Here is a 23,495-nt window from a genome sequence, read left to right as displayed (position 1 = left end):
CCGCCGTAATTAGCCCTCGATATACGCCAACCCACGACAAAAAGACCCCGCTCTACTCGTCGGCGCATTCGAGCTTCGTGTGCGGGTTTGGGGCTCTGGAGATATGAAGGTGCTATCCACGCAGCCATCTTCCCCGCCGAATTTCCGCAGCAGCGGCCTTGACTGAACATGGCGACTTCCCGGCCTCACAGGTCCTCCACAGCCGCCTCAAGACTCCCGCCCATGAACAACCAGATAGCCGAACTCCGAAGCCTAGCGGACGAATTGATCAGAGCGTCCGAAGCCACTCCCCCGACCTCCGAAGTCCTCCACAACCAGAGCAACGCGCTCCGCCGCATGCGCCAGCTGCTGATCGAATCAAACGACCAAACCCATACCAAAGATGCCTTCAGACATGTCCGAGGCTTCGAGACGCTCCTCATCACCCTGCGCTCGCTCTCTGGCTTCTACAAGCCCGCCGAGCTGCCTGTCCCCGACCGCATCGACTTCTTCGAGGTGATCAAGGGAACGCTGGATGTCCTGTCAGACGCGCTGAACGAGCATGCCGGTAACAGGCGCTTCTTTGCAAAGCGCGTCGAGCACGGCGGCTGGAGTGCTTTGGAACAAGCCTTGGGCAGCACAGGAATTTTCGGCGGGCAGTCACAGAGCAAGCGCGACGATGCTGGTCAGGAGCAGCTGTTCGGCACCCTGTTTGCTTTTGCACTGGGCGAAGAGGCCATGACACGCATATTCAGAGACATTGATAAGAAGCTCGATATCACACAGTCAAAGTCGGAGGAAGATGCAGGCCCCGATGGCGACTCACAGGCTACAGAAATTGTAGTCTCTAGCCCGCGGTCCATGTACAGTGACACCGACATCGATCTCGACCCCCTGCGCAGCCAGGTCCGTGCTATATTCAGCGGCAACGAGATACTGCAGAACCCAGACATCATCCCAACCGTATTCCACTTTTGGCAGGGTTTGTCTGGTGAAGATGTTCCAGGCACACGGTCCAAGGCTCTCTCTGTTTCGGTGTTGCTTGCCATCCTTGAGATCGTTTCCATCTCTTCCTTTAACAAAGCTGCTCTACATGTCACTGGCGTCCTGAGTATAGTCTTGCCTCTTCTTTTTGAGAACAAGTGCGCTCCCGTAGAAGCTGGCCTATTACTAGAGCTGGCCGATGGCTTAGTGCAGTACGGTATAAACAAGCTCGACGATGCATACTATCTCTTCCGCAAAGCAGCGTCTTCGGAATCAGCTGCCAAGTTCCTCCTACGCGGTATGCACTCGTCTCGCGACCCGCCTTTCATACAGTTCGATCTCTCTCTGCATGGCTTCAGTGCGATTGAACTTCCAGATATCGGTCGTCCATTTCCGCCCATGTCTACGGGAGGCGGATACACGTTCGCGGCCTGGATACGAGTCGATAGATTCGATACCAACTGTCATACTACACTCTTTGGCGCTTACGATGACACGCAAACGTGTTTTCTAATGGCATATCTGGAGAGAGATACTCGTTGCTTCATCCTGCAGACCTATATGGGTCATTCTACTGGTGTCGTACCTAGTGTCCGGTTTAAGAAAGCACCTCGTTTTGAAGCGGGCCGGTGGTATCACATCGCTATTGTCCACAAAAGAACAAAGGCTATTGGTATGGGTGCTGCCAAAGCATCACTTTTCGTAGATGGTGAGTTCACCGAGACTATGAAGGCACACTATCCTTCACATCCTCCGGTGCTAGATAGCAGCCAGGAGAGCTTTGCCTCCATGTCTTCCAGCGTGTCGAAGCACCACATACTCGCATTCCTGGGGACACCACGGAACTTGGCGCCCCGACTGGGCAGAAACGTCATCTCTTCTAAGCTCTCAGTTGCTTCGTTCCACCTCTTCTCTGAACCCCTGTCGGATGAGCTGATCGCCGTATATCACAAACTTGGTCCGCGTTACTGTGGAAATTTCCAAGATAGACTTGGGTCGTTCCAGACCTATCGCACGTCTGCTGAGCTTCATGTTCACAACGAGATACTACATCCCGGGAGGGAGGAGCGATCCGACATCGTAGCAGCTATCCGGGCGAATGCAAGTCATCTAATGCCAGAATCCAAGATTCTGCTGAGCTTTTCCCCTAGTTCCGTCATGGATGACGATGACAGAAATGCCATCGATGAATCTCAGCTAATCCGATCCCTCTCACGAGAGTCAGCTAAAACTCTTCACAAGTATACCAGACTGCATAGCACTCCAATCATCATCAATGCTGCCGTGCCTTCGGTCAACGACGCATTGTCTCAGCCGAGAGGATTTGGACGATTATCGGGTGACCCTGTCGTTGTCGTTCCACAATCGCTCGACGACGCCATCTGGCGAATCGGCGGATGTGTGGCGGTTGGGTTGAAGTTGGTACAGTCAGCTCAGACTCTGGACAGTATGCTTCGTTCTGTCAACATCTTACTCGAAGCTGTTGGAGGCAATTGGCGCAACTGTGAGGCCATGGAGCAACGCAACGGATTTGCTGTTCTGGCCGAGGTCATCCGCCAGAAGATTGGATTTGCCATGGGGGGATTGGTGGGCCGCAACCCGTCTTCGCTGGATGTGACACCGGAAGACTGCGAAAGTTTTGTTATGCAGCTGCTGCGAATCGTCCTTCGATTCGTCGGCTATGATGAAAACGAGCCGACCGAGTCGCTCATCATCAACCCTCTCGCATATAGGGTGCTCTTAGTTGATCTTGAGATCTGGCGTAGAGCTACTTCACTGGAAACCCAGAAGCTATATTACTTGCAATTCGCGCACTTTGCCAAGGGCAGTAAGCATCATCACTACAACGCTAAGCGGTTTCATAGGATACGTACGTATAGCTGCATGATGCGCCGACTCTAGCTAACATACCAAAGGAGTTGTCAAACGTCTTACGGATGCTCTCAAAGGAGAGAATTTCACACCACAGACATTCAAGCTATTCCTTGGTGCGTTTAAAGCCTTGCTCGTCATCAACTTCAACGGAGAGAATGCGAGATCGCTTTCTCTTTTCGTTACGTATGCGCTGCATGACAGCCGCGCATCATATGCCAAACGGGGGTTGCGGCCAAAAGCGAGTGTCGTCCGCCTTCGCAAGAACACGCCGACGCTGACACCAGAATCGACTCCGCGGTCGAATAGTCCAGCGTCAATTGGCGCCAGCTCACCACCGCTATCTCTGCCAGAACTAGGCATTGCTATCCTCAATCTTCTGGCAGAGCTTCTTTGTGACCCTCAGAATCCACAGGAAATCATCCGTTTTGCAAAGAATGTTACCGGAAAGTGGCTGCTGTACCTCCTCGCTGAGCCGGAGCAACGAGTCGTTGTTCTTGGCGCAAAGATCTTAGCTCGATTGCTTGTCGTAAATGGCTCGCACTACGTCAAGAAGTTTGCGGATAAGACTGGAGGCTTCATCCTGATGAAGAATAGACTGCGTCATTGGTGGAATACCCCAGGTATTTGGACTATCTGTTTTGCGATACTCTTCGGTCGAGATGTTGCATCCATTGACTTTGAGCGCGATTTCGACGTCTTCAATCTAGTTGACATCTTCATTGCGCACTCACCACAGTCTCAGCTGAGGATCTGGTACCCTGAAGTGTTCCCAGTAATTACTGCAATGCTGGAAACAGGCCTGAGAGCGATTGTCCGGGACCGAGACCTCACCCGAGCGGATGATGGCCCACCTAAGCAAGAGAATGGCGAGGGCACAGTCACACGGGGTCGTCGCAGAACAATGTCGCTGAATGCTAAACAACCGAAAGTTGGTATGTATCGCTCACCTAGTGTATTGTATCAATACTGACCACACTAGACACCCGAGCTCCCCAGACAGATCGCCTAAACGATTTTGCTGTTGTTCTTAACTCTGCTATCCAATTCTTGTCCGAGCTGCATTCGCGATCGGAAGGTTTCCGCGACTACACCAACTCGTCCAACTACGTCCAGGAGTTACTCTTCGTCCTCTATCCAGTGATTGTCACATCTGATAACGTTAGCGCTGAAACTGAATTACTTTCGAGAGGGTCCGCGTTGACATTCGAGGGCCAAGATGTGGTGATACGGCCGCTTTCTCGAGCCAATGGGCATGAAACGCCGGTGGTTCGTACGACTAATGTCGATGTATCGCCTTCGCCTTCGTCCCGCCGTGTGTTGCCTTTCCGCAGAGCCTCGTCTTTCGTACTAGTCTCCGCGGATAAGAAGAAGGTCGCGCAGCAGCGTTCGCTCAACCCGATACTATCTCCCAAATACGCTGCTCCGCTTGCGCTCAAAGTTGGTAGCTCGGTGGTGGAGGCTACACTGGAGGTTGTTCTAGATGTATTCAAGGACCAGATCTTTACGAGGAAAGAATTCCCTGGACTCGGTTTGTTCATGAAAACACCACCTGGGTTCCAAGAACATCAAGCGTATTTTGAGTCATACATCCTTCGACAGACGCTCTCGTCCGTAAAGAACGCGCTTCAGTTTGACCAGCAGTTACTGCACGAACCGCGTGTGCTCACCAATTTGGCGCGCTTCGTGACTCATGTGTCCGAAGCGGTCTTTGAGGGCTGGTTTCTTGATGGTGCGGAGCCCTTGCTCGACTTCTCTGGGTTCCTTCTGGAATACTTGGAACGTCCAGACATTGCGACAATCAAGTCTGTCAGACTCTGCACGCAAGCCATCCAATCAATTCGCAACACCTTCCTGAGAGTCGCTCTACTCCGTTTGGCAGAATCAGATGAGACTGAAGGCGGAGAGACTACAACAGCAGTGATCGAGAAGATGATGTACTGGCAACCCATCATCCTCTCTTCTGTCAATAACGAAACGTTTTCGCTGAAGATGATTTGCTACCTTCTTTACACGCAGCTGTCATCGGAACACACGGCCGTGCGTCTTGCGGCTGCGAACTTCTGGCGATCCCTCATGGTGCAGAAGCCTCACGAGACATCTATGATATTGGCTGATGCCATTCATGGAGACACAAAGGACCTCTACGATGGCTTCCAAAAGCTGGTCGAGCTAGACAACGAAACGTTCCTCGAATGGCTCGACAAGAACAAGACAGAGATGGATAAGTTTTTCTACGGCTCCATGACCAAATCGTGGGAAGACTTTGCCCACAGCCAGAACAAGAAGACCGAAGAGACATCCCAAAGGCGCATCGCAAAGCGCAAGGAAAAACTGAAGCAGTGGCAATCTGATGAACTTGCTGCTGACAACGTCTGGAATCACCACGAGAACTCAACAAACCACTGGAGATCCAATATACATGCTTCTGAACGTATCAAGCATCAGCGCGTTCTCCAAGACCAGCAGGATAATGCTACCTACATGGCGACCGTACTGGCGAAGCTCGATCACCAACTCAAAGGTCCATGCGGCTTGTTCGAAGAGAGTCCACCTGCCAGATGGCGGCTTGACGAAACGGAAGGTCGTGATCGAAAACGTCTGCGTATCATCGTCGATAATACTACCAGAGAGCAATCCTACCAACCCAAACGGAAGGACACAGACCCAAGAGAAAGGCCAAAACTAGACACTACAGTGCCAGCGATCTCGGCGAAAGAAGCTGTTGGCGTTACACCTGTCAAAGGACGATCCGCTAGGTCTTCCTCCGCCGTAAGCGGCGCATCGGGTGATCCCACAGAGGAACCGGAGTCTGCCAGCGACGATGACTTCGAGATGGTCGAGGCCATGTACGAGGATGAGGATGGCTTCGAAGACAAGAACCGTAAGGTCATGCGCAGTCTGAATCGCGGCGACCAGGTGCAGTATGTCTGCAACATTTCACGGGTAGTCGGACTGGAGGCGATCGAAGGCCTTCTCATTGTCGGAAAAGACTGTCTCTACTTGCTTGACGATTTCTTCCAGCGGTCTGACGGTGAGATTGTACGCGTATGGCAGGCGCCGCCCGACGAGCGTGACCCTTACGTGCAAGTCATCGCTGGAAAGGAGGCTGTTACCACTCGTCGACCACCACCAAGGAGCCAGGAAGATGCAGTGAGAAACTGGAAGTGGACTGAGGTCATCAGCATCTCGAAGCGACGCTTCCTCCACCGCGATGTCGGAATCGAGATATTCTTCGACGATGGCCGTAGCTATCTTCTAACCGCTGTCTCTGCTCAGGCGCGAAACGACATACACTCCAGAGTTCTACAACGAGCTTCTCATGTTGCCAATCCAGAGAAGTTTGCCAATTCTGAGATCTCTTGGCGCCTTGACTCCTTGCGCAACCCGGAAGAAGCACCGCAGACTTTTGGGTCACGTTTCGCATCAGCTTTCGGCTCTGCTTCCGCTCACCCAGCGACTAAGAAGTGGCTGAAAGGAGAGATGTCCAACTTCCATTACCTCATGTTTGTCAATACGCTCGCCGGAAGGACATTCAACGACCTTACACAATACCCAGTCTTCCCCTGGGTGTTGTCAAATTATCATAGTGAAGAGCTGGACCTCAGCGATCCAAGCAACTTCCGAGATCTCCGGAAACCTATCGGTATTCAAGACCCGAAGCAAGAGCACCTCATTAGAGAAAGATTCAGTTCTTTTGCCGAAATGGGAGATGCTAGTCATGCCTTCCACTATGGCACCCATTACTCGTCTGCCATGACTGTGGCATCGTATCTTATGCGCCTTCAACCATTTAGTGCTGCTTTCTTCCTCATTCAGGGTGGTACGTGGGATCATGCTGACCGTATGTTCTACTCAATCCAGAATGTTTGGGAGTCGGTATCAGCAAAGAACATGGCCGATGTACGCGAGCTTACGCCAGAGTTCTACTTCCTCCCCGATTTCCTGACCAATGTCAATGGGTACAATTTCGGTCTGCGATCCGACGGCTCGACCATCGACAACGTCAAATTACCCCCGTGGGCCAAGGGCGACCCTGCCATTTTCATCGCCAAGCAACGCGAGGCGCTGGAAAGCCCTTATGTCAGCCAGAACCTGCATCACTGGATTGATCTGATCTTCGGTTACAAGCAGCGAGGCGAAGCGGCGATTGAGGCTGCCAACGTCTTCCATTACATGACATATCAAGGTGCAATCGATCTCGATACTATTGTGGACGAGAAGGAGCGCGCGCAAAAGATCAGTGTCATCAACAACTTCGGACAGACACCTCCACAGGTCTTCCAACGACCACATCCGCAGAAGGAGAATATCACAAGACCTACTAAGCTCGATACGGCGGCTGAGAGCTTGCATCGCGTACCCGGCACGTTACTTGAGTCGAATGATCGTATCTCATCCCTCAATTACATCAGCAAGAGCGACAAGCTCCTATGCTCTGCACCATTCCGGCATAACATCCCCCCGCACCATGATCGTTACATGGAGTGGGGTTTCACAGACGGCAGCGTGCGCTTCTACGACTCACACTCCAAGAAGCTCATTGGACTATTCGAGCATCTACACTCCGGCCAGCTGACAACCTCCCTATTCATCGACGGCAGCACGCTTATCACAGCCGGAACCGATTGCACTCTGGCAATTTGGAATATGAATAAAGGTGACCGAGGCCACATCGACCTCCAAAACGCAACCACATTGTTCGGCCACAAATCCTCCGTCATCACACTCGCCGCAAGTCGCGCCTTTTCCGCTTTCCTCTCTGCATCACTCGACGGGCGGGTCTTCCTTTGGGATCTAAATCGCAATGAATTCGTCCGGGAACTGGATCTCGGTCCACGACAGAAACGTAACCCAGTGCCGATTCAAGCAGCCAGGATAAACAGCGTCACAGGACACATTGTGCTCGCATGCGGCAGCCGACTCATCGTCACCACACTCAACGGCGCAGTGCTACTAGACGAAGACATCTGCGACAGCGAAGACGACGCAGATAGCATAACCGCCGTTGCCGTCTACGAAGGCACGGGCAACGAGTGGTGCGAACGCGAGCTCATCTTTACCGGGCACAGGAGAGGCATCGTTAAGATTTTCCACCTTATGCCCACGCCACCGACTATTTACACGCCCCCCGGGTCAATGACGGCGACGACGCCTAGCAAGTGGTCTTTGAACCTTGTCAATGTGCTTAATCATGGTGATCCGACGGTGCCGTTGGCTGCGGCGCCGATTACGTGTATACTGCCCATGGCGAATCATGTTTATACGGGGGATGAGGAGGGGAGAGTTGTAAGTGATTTTTTTGTTTTTCTTTTCGTTCATGATGATGCAGGTGCTAATCTGATGTTGTAGTATGAATGGGATTGCGTGCATCGGCACTACTGAATATAAGCAGCACGTTGGGGTGAGGTTGGTGCGCTTTTTGACATGGGGAATGGTGTTTTGGGCGCGGCTTTCTTCTTGCATTGGGGTAGATAGTTGGGTGTGTAGCATTGTGGGGAGCGAATAGATATGGTTTTGGCATTTTGACCCTGCTCGTTCAAAGATGGATATAGTTTTTTCACTTCTTACTAAGTTGTCTTGTTGGGAGGAAAGTTACACAAAGCACGAGTTACAAATAAGTTTAAGTCGCAAAAAATATCTTTACTGGGAGCAAAAGAAAAGAGATTCAAATAAACGCAACAGCAGGTATCTACTGATCATTCTTTGCCTAAATACTGATCCGCTAGTAGACTACTTGCATATGGCTGGGCGGACGGTAAGCCTTGGTATCCTTTGTGGTCACCACACCAACCGGTGAACTAGCTGTTCTTGCTACCACGTAGCACGAAGAACCGGTGAAATAACGCCTGGCAGTGATCCAATAGTCTCTGACGGCTAAGCGTTCTACTGGTTCAAGTATAGAACCTGGATACCGATCGCTCCTCATCGAGCAAGAGGTGTGTCGCCACCAATATGATAGGCGCCATAATTGCCTCATGCAGACAACTACGAACCGAAACGGGTTCTTGGTGCCCATACGTCCGTGTCTTAAACATTTGAACTGCCCACAGTCTCTAATGCGTACACTTAGGTATTGTGTAAGCCGCAGAGCACCTTCCCTCTTCATTCGAAGATCCCTTGCTCAGCCTCCCCAACTACTCTATCGTGTTTGGACTATCACAGCACCTGGGCGTTCATATTGGACAGCTTTGCTTCTTTCTACGTCATCTTCTAGACGCCAGAAGCAGGTTTCCAATCTAATGCTATTCGGATCCTCGTTAGATGACATTCATCAACGGTGAGGTCAAATTGCTACACTGTAGCCTAGTGTTTCGATAGGATCAGAGCAGACAGGGGCGCGTGGGCTTGTGCGACTCGACAATCTCGTATAATCTTACAGCCGGCCAGTTACAACATCACGCCCGATAACTGATTTTCTCGCCCCCACACTGCGTTGGATGTCGGAATCTTGGTCAAAGGAGAAGTTTGACAAGAACAGGTAGTACAAATTCTTCCTGCATTTTTGCGTGGCACGATCAAAGCATTGTACACTTTCAACATGGCTTCAAACGATCCGTCTCCAACTGGCCGTACGTCAAACGACCCTTCTGGGGACTACGAAGATGGCGACTCTATGGTAGATTCAATCAAGGACCAAGACGAAGACAAGGAGCATGATGTGGATTTGAGTTCGCCACAAGATTCAAGTTTGCGGCGTAGTATCAATAAGATCTGTTCGGGACTTTATGATATAAAGAACGTGGTGAAGGAGAAAGCTGGTCTGCACACGGATACGCTCTGCGCAACCTGCAAGAAGATACCATTCGCGGAGTGCCTACCAGGCGATGCCGAGGAAGATAATGAAGAAACCGACCGCAGTAGTCGAGCACAAGATCCGCTTATATCCTACATAAGCCTGTCACGGATTCTAGAAAATCGCAACTTTTGCAAGTTTTGTAACCTCCTTTTCAAGGCCGTTTGCGAGCCAGAATACGATTTGCTGGAGGCACAACATATCGGAAAGTATCTGCCAGAGAGCTTCAAGTACAAAAGATTCGCAGATTGGATCGAGGAAAACTCATACTGGAAACGAAATTTGGTGGGGGGTGCTGGGATGTGGCCGTTTGGATACGCTGCAGGCGAACAAGCTGCCAGCTCGACGCTACAACAAGCAAAGACACTGTTTCTAGAGGCGGAAGATCGCGACATTAACACCAAGAGCCTCAATATGAACGACCTTAGGGATATGTATAATTCTAGAGACACGGTAGCCGATACAATGGTTGCAGCTAACACAAGTCTCGCAATCATTAATCTCGTCACGAACCAGAAAAGCGAGGGGTTGCAGAAGGGATTGGGAAGCGCTCAGTTTGCGATGGGGCAACTAGCCCTATTACGGAGTAAAAAGAGAAAGCGGCTGCCCTGCATTTTCATGATCAGAGCGTATCGAAAACACGAGGAGAAAAGAGGAGCCATGAGTGTACGTGTATATGGGCACGGGGGAGCACCTCTCGCACCCTTGAAGGAAATATGTCATTTCAGCCTGCGTTTCGAAACTTCCAGCAGCCCACGATTGGTCAAGCAGCAGATTTGGTATAGCCAGAAGATCGGTCCTCGAATCGATGTCGCATTCTTCAAGCACTGCGTTAAGGCATGCACGTCGAGGCACGATTGTGGAGAATTGTTGAGTGATTCAGTGAATGAGGCTACATCAACTCCAGAGTTGGAAGAGGCCGCCATATTTCGACTTGTTGATGTGAGAAAGATGTGTATCACGGAGATGAACTTCTGTAATATGATCCGCTCACGCTCCCGCCGAAGATACGTAGCTTTGAGTTACAGATGGGGGATTCTACCACTACTGGAGGGCTGGAAAGAGTACAAAGACGATGCAGGGCGACCTTACTACCACAATGAGGAAACGACTGACGTAACATGGACTCGGCCAACCTCATCTATACGCCTCACTTCGACTAACAAATTCGCGTTGTCAAAAGAGCATAGTCTCGAGGCCGAAGGTGTTCATATCCCAAAGACCATCAAAGACGCCATCGAGGTCGTCCAAGCCATCGGCGAAGAATACATGTGGGTCGATCAGCTCTGCGTCCCTCAAGAAGGTGATGAGCACGTTATGCACGCCAACATCCAACGCATGGGTCACGTATACAACCGTGCCCTCTTTACCATTGTTGCTGGAGACAGCTCGCACGCTGATGAAGGGTTGAGAGGACTCCATGGTCATCCCAGCCGTGGCAAACAGGTCTTTGAAGATGACATCATTAAGAGTACCCGGATGGTGCTGCCCACGCGCATGGAATTGAAATACGGAGCTTGGGAAGAGCGGGCATGGTGTCTTCAAGAGAAGTTACTTTCTAGAAGGATACTTATCTTCGCAGGTGGATTTGCAGTGTGGCATTGCCGGGGAGGAACGTGGAGGGAGGATGTTAATGCGTTGGACGGAGATAAATCGTTGATTTCGTTTCCATGGCTTAGACTCACGCCCTTGCCGCAACCTAGCCATGATATCCCGCCAGCAATGCAGATTGTACGAGAGGATGGGAGTGTGAGACTGATGAGACTGCCGTCGATGCACCAGTATATCGATGCAGTAGAAGATCTGGGTAGAAGGACGATAGGGAAGAGTTGTGATATTCTTAGTGCGTTCAATGGTCTTGCAAACGTTCTTTGTGGCCCAGGGTTTCTCAACTCTCCTTTCCGAAACGGATTACCATGTCACTTCCTGGATGTCGCACTCTTATGGCAATCAGATGAGCCTATGCGTCGCCGCCAAGATGACTTCAACAGAAAATGTCCGCCAAGCTGGACGTGGGCGGGCTGGGAAGCTGCACGAGCACTATTTGTATCTGGCAGTAAGGGTGCGCAAATTCGTTTTGACCAGCCCTTCGACGTCTTGGTCTTGGACTCCGGCATCGTTCGACGGTACCGCAGATGCGGCGAAGAACGCATTCGTCCCCGCAAAGGCACATTCTACGGTATCCAGGAAAAGCGTCATGGTCTCTCCCTGCAAGAACTGGGGCTCTTCGGCATGCCCAACATGAGTGCTAGAGGATTCCGAGACTGGGACTCGGCGGACGCCAGACCAGCACCAAAACCGAGACTAAGCATATCACTGCACGAGTTGACAGAGCAACATCTTATCGTGAATACGGAGCTAATGAACCTAACGTTGGATAGCGATTGCTGGAAAGTTCGGACATCGACGAAACGCGCTGGTGATGAGCACTGCATCATCGAGTTTCACGACACTAGACCCACCGAAATAACATCGAAAGCGGAGGGTGTAGCCCAACCAGATCTGCAGATCAAAACTGTCGTGTCTCGAGAGCACTGGGTCAATACCTCAACGCATCGTAGAGCCGGCACCGTAAAGTTTGACACCGGATTTGATGAACATCGCGCAAATTCCGTGACCGCGATCCTGCTGTCAGAAGCGCAGTACCTGGGTAACGAGAGAAGGCCAGACGTTCTAGGCTATCCACTCTACAATATCCTTGTGGTAAAGACGGTAAGAGTAGAAGGTGGTGTAAAGTTTATGGAGCGCATAGGTCTTGGGAGGATATACAAATATGCGTGGAGAGGAGCAGGGGCAAGAAAAGAAGTGGTTGTGTTAGAGTAACGCAAATGATTGTTGGTTGAGCTTGGGTATGCAACTATGCATGCTACTAGTGTAAGCGCCTTCGAGGAAGTGTCTGGTTTTGGGAAGCTAGTTCGTAAGCATGGAGAGAGACAGTTTCATTCGAGAGAAGAGAAGAGAAGAGAATAGAAAGTGGGCAAACCTTTCTCAAACCACACTGTTGAGGCTGACTACCTACCTACATACTGAAGTTGCGCGACGTGCCTGCTTTGAAAGAGTACTCGGTTCAAAAAGACAAAAACATACAACGGCAGAGATTGGCTAGTAGTCACCCACCTAACTACTAATCCGCCAGTACACTGCTTGTATATAGCTGAGCAGACAAGAAGCCTAGCATTCTCCTAGTCGTTTGACCACAAGATTCCTCAATTTTACCTTATTGAGACGTGTCGTTACAAAAAACAGAAGAAAGCAACATATTGGGGCGCGTGACGAATGTATGGAGGCCATTAGCAGGGGTTCGATCTAGTAGGGGTAAGCGTTGCGTACGCTCACTATTGGTAAGTACTGAAAGGGACAACAAAAATGGAGAAGCAGGTAATAGAGATCCGTTCTTGTCCAACCAATTTACATGCAAAGCCCAAGCACAGGCGGAGAGCTTCACTATACCAAGTTCTGCATGCGCGTCCCATGGTTCCGCAACCTCCCAAAAGCACCCTCGTCAAGTCAAATCGCTTCAAACTCCACGAACGCTGCCAAATCGCGCATCTCCAACAAAACCAAAAAGGACGCAGCCCGAGCCCAACCATGACTCCAAGTGGCCCCAAGCTACCAAAGAACCAGAGGGGCAAGGCAGAGTATAAAAGACTTGCGGACGCCCCCCAGGTTAGTCTCCAAGGACACTTCACTTCGTAGGTGTTCTGTTGAGCTACGCAGAGTTAGCAAAGCTATGCGGGACGACTTTTAGGTCAGACAGGGTTATCGTCATCGGCCGGAGCCTCAGAATGCTCTGAGTGTGTCTTCATTCCACCCGCCTTTGAAAAGTCCGGACGCTGTGGCCCATGTCGATTCAGATACAAGTGCGACATGTATGTAGTATGCTCGTAGTGGCAGACATAGCAGCGTGCGAGTGATATTCGTTAAGGATGACCGGTATGGTGGGATTGGATTGGAGGCGCGTACGCTGATGTGCTTTTCCAATGTTCCGAGTGCTGAAACCTCAAGTCAGTGTGGGTGCTGGATCTTTGGTAATAGGAAGTGGAAATGAAGTTGAGGGAGGAACGTGTAGCGACGGAGTTGCGGTAGAGTGGAGATGGGTCAGAGGTGAACTTATAGTTATCGGCCTCTTCACCCTCCTTGGTTGTCGGGTCCGGCTTGAGATGTTCAAGGAAGTCGCTCGCTTGCTCAGTGCCGGGCTCGCAGACTAGGAAGTATTGCAACATAGCATCGTGCAGCATAGTGAAGCAGGTGAGCTTCTTCTGGATGCGAGCTTGATATTGCCATGGTAGTGCTTGGTTGACTCCAAGAGTGGAGTGCTTGAGTCGAGGCAGTGGCCTATGAGTGTGTTGTTGCATTGGAATCGTAGACCATCGAAGCTGGGAGCCGTGAACTCGGTGGACTCGCATGTAAGGTGCATCGGCTATGTCAAAGACTGAAAGCTCATGTGGCTAATAGGAGACTGTACAAGGGACCGAAGTGGTTGCATGTGAAAAGAGTTGAGTATAGAAGAGATGGACAGTGGAGCGAAACGCAGCTTTAAATAATGCAGAATAAACACACGACCAGTTCTTCCTTTCCTCTCCTCAAACGGTCGTCCTTCCAGTTCTGATTGTTCCAGGCACAGCCTTACCTTCCGGGAGAGAGTGCAGTCGCAAGTTGTTGTACGTAGTAGTGGTGGCCAGCCTAGACTGCCTAAGTGGCATGAGCATCAGACGTCAGATTTTTCTTAAATAGTAAGAGCGCATAATTGCGTTGACAAGTAGGATACGTGCATAGCTCGATAGCGCTTGCGCTACAACTGACGTTACAAAGAATTGCCTTACGTCCAAAATTCAAGCTTTCAGCTGCTCAGTTATGTAGCGCAAATGTAACGCACATCAGTTGTCAAGAGCCTACTAACAGGACTGGTTATCGTGACAGTCATCGCTTGGATGTCTCAGAACTGTGACAAAGTGGAAGGTATCTACAACAGGGCTCTGCTTGGCAGTCCTCTACTGGAAGTGTCTCTCCACGTCCAGCCACGACTACAACAAAACTTGCTAGTATGGAGATACCCAGGCAGTGGTTAGAAGAGGCGGATTGATAGCACGTTGGAGTTCAATATATGATCACAGGCCAGACTCATGCTTTCAGTTTGGTATCTATGCTATGAAGCTTAGCTGCCTAAGGGACAGGTTGGCCGAGAACAGAAAGACCCGCAACGGTGATCTCAAAACGGGGCCAGAGCAGACGACGACCTAGGCAGGACAACTAATCTTCAGTGTCCTGTGGTAGGATGTGCGAGAAAGATTGTGACCTGATCTCATAAACTGCATAATGCACATCACAGTGGCAGGCAGCAACGCACATTGGGGCGTGTGTCGGTACTGTGATGCCGATACACTAGCACAAGATATGATTTGTGTGGAGTTTGTCTTCATGCATGCTGTTCGAGAGATGCCTGTAGTATATCAGTGTTGATGACAGTTGACGTGGTGAGCTGTGAATGAGATGCGAAGTAAGGGTCCAGGACCGATAAGGCAGCAAGACGAAAGTAGGGGAATGTTTGCAGTTTTGAGATTAGCTCTTAAGCATGAAGTGGGGTATATTGACTGGTAGTACTTATCACTGATCATGATCTGAGCGCTGATGTATACTAGTCTTATGACGATGCTTATCTGGCGGGTGCTTGGCGATGCTTGTTTGCCTTGGGTGGTAATGCGTGTACGCGCATTACACTCTCTTGACGGGATGACTATACGTGGCGGTTGATCCTTGTCGCTAGATAATGTTGCTGATGCATCTGTTGCTGGGTAGCTGCTTGATCAGGTGTGCTTCGGTTAAGTCTGGACAATGCTTTGCGCTTCAGCTAATAGTCGACGGGGATTGCTTGTGGTGGGGCTATTAGGCTACTATGACAGCGATTTGTAAGTCCTCTGAGAATTAATTCGTCCACTCTTCGACGTGATGTATTCCTTGGAGGTGAGATGTGAGGGTACGAAAAAGGGATTGCTTTGAGAGGTTACAAGGTCCTGCGGTGCTGATCAGGTTTAGTGCCGGATCAGCGACGGCGACAAGTTCTTGGTATTGTGCGGATACTACACTCCAGTTGAGCCGCAAACATGCAAAGGGTCGCGTGCAGCTATCTGGGCTGATAGAAATAACACCACACATGTTCTGCTTTAAGAACTGGCGTTGGTCGATTGCGGGGTTTCAGGGAAAGGGTACACCAGGACTAGCCACGGAATCAGCTAGCTCATGGGGGAGGAGATCCGCACCTTTCCGGACGCAGCATAACCCCACTATTAGGCCGCGTGCTTTGAGCCAATACTGACCGATTAGCACGTCATTTTTCGCCTTAAGTCTGGGTCGTCGTCACGCCGCGCTCGCTCTTTCGCAAACCCAAAGACAACGCGACATCCCGAGCGACAAACCGAACGATACATGGAGTCGCCGGAAACGCCCGCTGTGCCTGAGACTGCTGCTAAGAAGCGCAGAAGACCAGTCAATGGTATGCGATATGGCCCCTCGAAATGGCCACAGGTGTGCTAACAGTGTTCGTACAGCCTGCGCTACTTGCCGTGCGAGAAAGGTAACGCTTCGTTGTTTCTTAGGAAGTTCTGTTGGATTTTTGGTTTCCAGGATACGACAGAGCAAACTTTATGAAAACACCAGTGCATTGTTATGGTGGTCGAATTGCCGGCGTTGCGGTCTTCGGATACCCGGGAACCCAAGAAAGCAGGGTCCACAGAGCTGACGATCTCCAGGTCAAGTGCGATGAGCGACCGAATGGCTGTGTAAATTGTGAACGACTCCAGCTAGACTGCGTGCAGAATGGCGGGGTTTCAGCTGCTGCGAAGAGACCAAGTACATCGTACGAACCAGTCGTAGGAATCAAGCGGAAACGGACATTTCGATCTTGTATCCCTTGTCGAGACTCCAAAGTCAAATGCTCTGGCGAACGACCAAATTGCACGAGGTGTCAACAGCGCCGAACTTCATGTGTTTACGATGCCGAACAAGTCGAGCCAGCTTGGGTGCAGAGCATTGCGACTCCAGCTTCAGAAACGCATGCCGATTCGATGATAATACCCCCTCATACTCCCCAAGATTCTCGAGCACCTTCCAGGGGATATGGTCCGCTATCCAACAGCGAGCCTGTTGTACCGGGGTGTCCACCAGGCCTGCTATGGTATGCTTGATGAATTCACTCAATTGTATTGAACTGATAAAGACCTATAGGTTGTTCTCACCACAGCTACCACCAAGAATCAAGCTCCATGCGTTGTTGGATGCGTACTTCAACAACGTTCACCCCATTCGCGTTTTCGCGTTCGAACACAAGCCGTCGTTCATTCGGATGCTAGATGAAGGTCAGCTCGTGGATGCATCTGATCAAGCCCTCCTACACATTATGTGTGCGTTAGGTGCTCGGTTCTATGCACTCGACTATAGTGAGTCGTTCTCGCCCTTGACAAAAGATCTGATCCAGTCAGCGGGAAGCCAGTGGGCGAAGTCTGCGGAGGAGATGTTCTTCGCTGATTACAGCACCATCTCCATCACAAAGCTCAAGGTCTTGGTCTTGCTTCATGATCAAGAAGCCCGTAATGGCAACTATGCGGGCTCTTTCCTTCTTACCGGCCTTGTCATACGCATGGCGCACGCTCTGCAACTCAATAATGAGGTATCACCAGACGTCCTTTGTAAAGAGTTAGGAGGAAGTCCAAACGAGGTATCTGTAAGGGAATCTCGGAGAAGGCTCATGTGGGCATGTTATATGATCGATGTCTGGGCTGGTAGTGGCGTCGACCACCTCACTATACTCAATGAAAGAGACCTCAAGATCCAGCTTCCTTGCAACGAGCGTCAATTCTCACTACAGATACCGTGTGTCACGGAGCGGCTTGAGAGAGGTACGCTACTGGAATTGATGCTTCCAGAAGACATACCAGAGAAACCTTCGGACAACCTGGGTATGGCTGCGTACTACGTACGTATCGTGAGCATTTGGCGGCGGGTCCTACGGTGAGCGGGAAAAGTGTTCTTTCCGGCCTCTTACGCTAACCTGTGGCAGATTCGTAAAGCACATGGATGAAGAGCAACCGCCTTGGCTTCCTGGGTCCGGATTTGCCGTTCTTATCGAAGATATACAATCATGGAAGCAAAGTCTGCCGTCCTGGTTAGACTTTTCCGCGGACAACATCTACATCCGACGTGAGACTCATCAGCTAGGTGCACTCCTCCTCATCCACTGCATGTATCATCACGTTATGTGCGACGTACATCGGATCGCTCTGCCTGATCTGTTCAAGAACCAAGAGCCATTCGTTTTCCCCACTGATCGGCAGGCATTCGTCAGTCATCTCCAAGATGTCTGCTTTGAGCATGCGCAGCGTATGTCGGTGTTGGTCTCACATATACTGCAGCACGGCGTCAAACACTTCGCGGACTCTATTCTACCATCGTTCGTCTACAACAGCAGTCGCATCATGCTCTACTATATCGCTAGGATCTTGGATGTATCGAAGCCCGATGCAGGAACTGTCATTAGTCGCACAGTCGAGCTAGTGCAGTACAATAACCAGGCGCTGCGGGAAATGGCGTTCATGTACCCGCTTGCTGAGTCGTTATGTATCACATCCGAGCGCTGGCTAGAGACTGTACGCGACAGTCTGGCTCGTGGCCACTCTGCTGACTACATCGCGCCTCAGGATCCATCCGAGAACGAAGCGAGACGCATTGTCGGCGCTCCCGCACCAACAACAGGTACCCCAAGGCAACGAAACGCGGCCAGCTCGGTCATCCCTCCAGTCGAAGAGATACTCTCGGCAACCTCACCTTCAACGCTCAGGACGGCCACTACCCGCTATCCCTTTTCGGCGCCGGCTACTGACCATGGTTCATCTGTAGTCACTTCAGGTCAGGTCATGACTTCAGCGACTGAGAACGCGGTAGGGACTGTATATTCTTCTCCCAATGCGCCTGCCGCTTTCGAGCAGCCCATGTTCAACCTCGACGACCTACAGAACTTCTTTGGGTGGGAGGCAAGTGATGATGAGAATGCACAGTCGACCGGATTTGAGGGATTTGGTCCTCTAGGTTGGGCGAATAACTTCTCTATTATGTGAGTGAGAACCTCGAAGCGAACTTGCTAGGCGCTTGTACGTAGCTCTTGCTTGGCTTCTCACTTCCTAGGCTGGACAAGGTTTGCCTTGGGCCTCAACCTATAATTAATATGCTTTCTCGCCCAGATCAATACCAACTTCTCTTACGCTGGCCCTTTCTTCGAATCATTTTGCATTGATGCACATGATGTTGGCAATGAACACCTCACTTCCCTTCCCTTTGAGATTGGTCAGGCCATACGAGAATTGCTTGAAGCAGGAATTTACCTCCAGTTTACTCTCACTCTCTGTACCGGCCTACAAACCTTTTAAATCGAAGTGAAAGATTTATTGAACAGATTGCATAGAAAAATAATATTCCTTGCAACTAGCATAGTGCAAGGCTCTACGGATCTACATCCCATTCTTCGACAAATATGTCATCAGCTGTGGACTGATCCCAGTCGAAATCTAACGTGTCCGCGCGTTTTGGCGAATCGTCAACAACGTCTTCATGTTGCGCACTGGTCGCAAACATATTTAAGCTGGTCCAGTATGTAAACCTCTTTCCTCCGTCTTCTGATATTGCTTCGATCATGGTAACTTGCTTGAGCCGTTGTAAGGTTGGAAACTCAGCGTGGAACCAGAGGCCATTCTGGTTAACGTCGTTTACCGTCGCGGCGTCGAGCCCAATGCTTTTGTCCATGACAGTCGCAAAAACATGGCACATCGAGGCGAAGGCTTTCGACATGTGAGTGTAATATTGCGTCTGCTTTTTCTTGTCTTGCATGATGCATCGTAGGGGGTTGGTGTTTGTTATTCTTTTGCTATAGTACTGCCTGGGCCAGACATCCTGTATCCAGTCAGAAAGAATCCTGTACGCACAGTAAATACACGAGTACCCATATCGTTGTCAAAGGAGGCCCTTCTTCTTTAGGTCTCGACTTCGCATAGCGGCGCGCTACCTTGCTTAAGCCGCGTGTGTAAAAGAGGCATGACATTGGCTCAGGCCGCTCTATCGCATTCTCGATGAACCATTCGACAGTGTACTTTGACGGGAGGTCGCATTCAGTTCTACCCCTAACCTCCAGTCTGTTTCGGTGGCATGGGGGCGTATCGCATCGCTCTTCTATTTCCACTGGAACGGCTTCAGTAACAAGAAGAAGATGGCAGAGCGTTACGAAGAGGTCGATGAGCTTCATGGCGAAAGTGGAGCGTGCAGCAGTCGTTTCGACGGAAGGTTCTCCATGCGATAAGCCAAGTGGGGCTGTCGAATCTTTATCTCCAACATGGGCGTAAGGCCCCCAAAATGGCTGTGACAGAGGCTGTGTTTGAAACGGATAGTGCGGAGATTCTCATCTTGGCGTCAACGGTAAGCGTCAACAAAGCTATGTACCGTTATGTGCAAGCATGAATATGTGTCGCGCCTCAGGCATTCCAACGGCTATTCTTCGTGTCCGTGGTGCTTCACTAGGCGTGGTCACTGCACGTATTGTCGCGGTGGTCAGAGCACACGCACACATCGTTCCCAGCTATGGAATGTGCCAAGAGCATCATCTCACCCACGAACGGCTAACTCGGACATAACACTGCAAACTGGTGGCAAACCGAGAAATGTAGTTGGGAGTTGGGAGTGATTTACTGTGTACACAGCCCTGCCCAGGGATGATGACCTTCGGAAACTCCAGCCCCGCGATTAAACTAGTCCTAACCAAGCATTAGGCACGCTTCGCCTTATCAGGCCACCAATCAACTCCTTCAACGCTCTTCCGCAATGTCTAAGTTTAGCGCCAGGGTTATGGCCTCGTCTCAGTACCATGGGTGAAGAGAGCGTGATTTCTATGCTTTTCTGTGCGCAAGCAGAAAAGGCCCAGATGAGCTTCACAAATGCGACCGCGATTGCTAAGGGAAAGCCTGCCCGCCACCTACTCCAATGGTTAGTATTGGCTGGCCCATGTTATTCAGAATACATCCTTCAGGAATACACAATTCTTGTTCCTGTGCGGTAAAGTACTACACGAGCGTTGCAACATACACAGTCATAATTCCACGTTCAATCGCTCTAGGCCACGACCAATTCTTCTTCTCTAAAACATCTCAAACGCTACTAACCCCGGAGTTTCCTGAAATGCATCTTTGCACTACTAAATGAGTAGTCTTTTGCTTGCTTCTCCCCAATCCAGTGTCCCGCTATTCTTCGGCGAACAGTTCTATCCCGTAGAGACAGACCTGCCATGTCGTCGAGCTCATTCTCACTTAATTTCCATGGTTGGCCTCCCACGGCTACAGCTGTCCATTCATACTGTGGGGCGTGTCCGAACAACTCAATTCCGAGTTCCGTCGCTCGCGCATAGTCTTCAGGATCAAATCCGTACCTCTCTTCGGTATTGTAAGTATCCCAATAGACACTGATAGCGCGTAGCTTTGGAAGATGCGTGGCAAGATCAGTGGCCGGATCATATATCATTTCTCGCACATAGTCCATTGCAAACCGTCCGGAGTGAACGGTCGTCAGCGATCTCAGCGATTTTGGAAAAGATGAGTATACCAGGCCATTGGTACGTACGATACAATCTGTCGGTAGCGCAACTTCAGGGAGTATCAACTTCTGTAAGTTGTCGAAACTGAGAAATCTCGGTGAGAGCCGCAACGTCTCGCGGTACACAATACCATGCCATGAGGCTGGCAACTCCAGCTCAGTAAGCCTCGAGTAGCTCTTATGGAACACTTGAGCCAGATACTTGTGTTCCCTCAATAGCCGCGTTGAAGGGTCGCCACTCCAATGTATTCTGTCATTAACCTTTGGGCTCATTGGTCCTTGCCGTGGATCTGCATCCCCGAAGAGCATCGGAAAGTGGAATGTGTGGCTACCGCCGAGCAGCAGCGCTTTGAGGTTTGGTAGTATCAGCAGGAGCAAGGCGAGAAATGCGTTGTTGTGACCTGCTCGTAGCGCGTCTTTCCATACCCATTTATTGTTATTGCTAACGCCGTCGGCCTCTCTGATAGCATCAAGACAGTCCGTTCGGAAGGAGGTATCGGTCTCGATACTGAATTGTCTGGCCGGCATCTTCGAGTAGTCTCGTCCATCTTCACGTGTCATCTCTCCAGTGTAAACCAAGTGCTGAATAAGGCGTTCACGTTGGTTTCTCTCAGGCATCCGCATGCACCTATCATTATCGCCAACATAGTGCTCCCAAGAAGCTTCATGACAGGGGTAGTTCGTGATCTCGAGAGACTCGATCTTATCGGCCCACTGTGCGGCTGGGAACTCTCGGAGCGTTCGAAACAAGGCATGTACGTTCGGAAGCGGAACGTAGAGCGCCTTTTGCTCCTGCAAAATACTTCGCACGATTCTGGGAAAGCGAGTATTCACGGTGGCGAGAGGTAACAAATACCAGTAGGCGCATTGGTTAAAGCGAGGTTCGAGTAAGAGATGTTTAGCTATCAGAAGAAGTAGCTCGTCGGGTAGGTTGAGAATACTGCCGTTCGGTGTGCTGTTGGCAAGAGGAAGAGACATGACTGGCAGTTCAGATAATCCAGTCGCGTTACAAAGCTAGTATGGCTAGATAAGAATTGTTTATGATAAGCTTAGTAGTATGTAGTATAAAAAAGTAGTCGGTAACTTGAGAAGTGTAGGATCAGATTGTCGGATCGTGCCTAAGTAAGGAAGGACAGTGAATGTTCACACATACGTTGCTCAGCAAACGTGCGTCGTTTGCCTTTTGAAAATGTGGATCTCGAGTAGATCAAGTAATTTAAATATTCACATGATTGTTTTCAACAATTGATCAAAGTCGTGGTAAGGCAGCCACAGATTTGAAGCTGGGCAAGTTTTTGAGCGTGAAAACGAGAAAGGAAAGGCGAGGCTATACTCGGGTAGGGCTATGTAGGCGTGTGATCAATCGATCAAATGGATTTGCAGCAACTGCCTTCCGCTCTTGTTATATCAAACGAGTGGCACCATCAGCACCATATACATTTGCCGTGGCATGAATTTTGGCGGCAGGAAACTTGCGGGAATTATCCGGTATGTCGCTTCCATCGATCATGGTGCTATCTCCCGGGCAGCGTTGGTCAGACAGTCTTTTTGATGGCGTCATTGGGCATAATGAGAATATCGCAACGGTGACAATATCCAGGACTTGAGCGAGCCTTCGTTACGATAGATGACGGGAGAGAAGAAGAGCCCGAGGGTGTATAGTGGAGATTATAACTAGAAGAGTCTATCAGTAGAGACAAAGCACGGTAGAGGCAATGAGCCTACTGGACGAGTTCGATCTTGATGCACTTCTGAGATGCTCTTATGATATACCGGCAGACTGGTCGAACTGCTCATACGAACCTATACTGTACACTGTGGACGGTGAATGACTGAAGTGTTCCGATGGCAATATGCAAGATTCGTTTCCAGAGTGAATTTTGGTTGTGACACCTCAGTAGGCAACCTTGGTATAGCTCGTAACCCGGACTGCCGCGTAGCGGATGAAAATTCACGACTAGCCTCTACATGTTTCAACTAGAAAACCCTTGCGTGAAGTATTTGATGGATTTCCTTCCTCAAAAGCCGGTATTGCTGCCGCAAGGGTATTGGCACGCCATGCCCTAGCATGTACGGCATCGGACCGTTCGATGTTTGATTTGATTCTGCGTGCAGCCCTGCTTCGGAAGCACGTTGCAGAAAAGGAGTTGTTAATTCGGGCCGACTCGAGTGTTGAGGTGATCGCTCCCTAACGGTTTTCTCCGCAGGTCAAAATACCCGTCGATGCAAATGACGGTCTGCA

The 23,495-nt window shown here is 50.4% G+C and overlaps 5 protein-coding genes across 5 annotated transcripts; 3 read left to right on the top strand and 2 right to left on the bottom strand.

The window, feature by feature from the left end:
• Positions 1–168: 168 nt before the first annotated feature.
• GT037_008947 (uncharacterized protein) lies at positions 169–8,220 on the top strand (the record flags this gene model as incomplete). The annotated part of the gene is made up of 4 exons (XM_038933994.1): positions 169–2,833; positions 2,880–3,770; positions 3,818–8,124; positions 8,188–8,220. 4 exons carry the CDS (start codon positions 169–171, stop codon positions 8,218–8,220), a joined length of 7,896 nt encoding a protein of 2,631 aa, XP_038783339.1.
• A 1,156-nt stretch (positions 8,221–9,376) lies between these two features.
• GT037_008946 (uncharacterized protein) lies at positions 9,377–12,454 on the top strand (the record flags this gene model as incomplete). The annotated part of the gene is made up of 1 exon (XM_038933993.1): positions 9,377–12,454. One exon carries the CDS (start codon positions 9,377–9,379, stop codon positions 12,452–12,454), a length of 3,078 nt encoding a protein of 1,025 aa, XP_038783338.1.
• A 3,600-nt stretch (positions 12,455–16,054) lies between these two features.
• GT037_008945 (uncharacterized protein) lies at positions 16,055–18,738 on the top strand (the record flags this gene model as incomplete). The annotated part of the gene is made up of 5 exons (XM_038933992.1): positions 16,055–16,121; positions 16,177–16,202; positions 16,378–16,802; positions 16,853–17,635; positions 17,685–18,738. 5 exons carry the CDS (start codon positions 16,055–16,057, stop codon positions 18,736–18,738), a joined length of 2,355 nt encoding a protein of 784 aa, XP_038783337.1.
• Positions 18,739–19,120: 382 nt separating this feature from the next.
• GT037_008944 (uncharacterized protein) lies at positions 19,121–19,916 on the bottom strand (the record flags this gene model as incomplete). The annotated part of the gene is made up of 2 exons (XM_038933991.1): positions 19,121–19,567; positions 19,617–19,916. The coding sequence occupies 2 exons, from the start codon at positions 19,914–19,916 to the stop codon at positions 19,121–19,123; spliced, it is 747 nt and encodes a 248-aa protein (XP_038783336.1).
• Positions 19,917–20,821: 905 nt separating this feature from the next.
• GT037_008943 (uncharacterized protein) lies at positions 20,822–22,231 on the bottom strand (the record flags this gene model as incomplete). The annotated part of the gene is made up of 1 exon (XM_038933990.1): positions 20,822–22,231. One exon carries the CDS (start codon positions 22,229–22,231, stop codon positions 20,822–20,824), a length of 1,410 nt encoding a protein of 469 aa, XP_038783335.1.
• Positions 22,232–23,495: the final 1,264 nt, after the last annotated feature.

The sequence above is a fragment of the Alternaria burnsii genome (assembly GCF_013036055.1).
Source record: "Alternaria burnsii strain CBS107.38 chromosome Unknown 697, whole genome shotgun sequence".
Lineage (NCBI taxonomy): Eukaryota > Fungi > Ascomycota > Dothideomycetes > Pleosporales > Pleosporaceae > Alternaria > Alternaria burnsii.
This window is presented reverse-complemented; position numbering and strand designations above follow the sequence as displayed.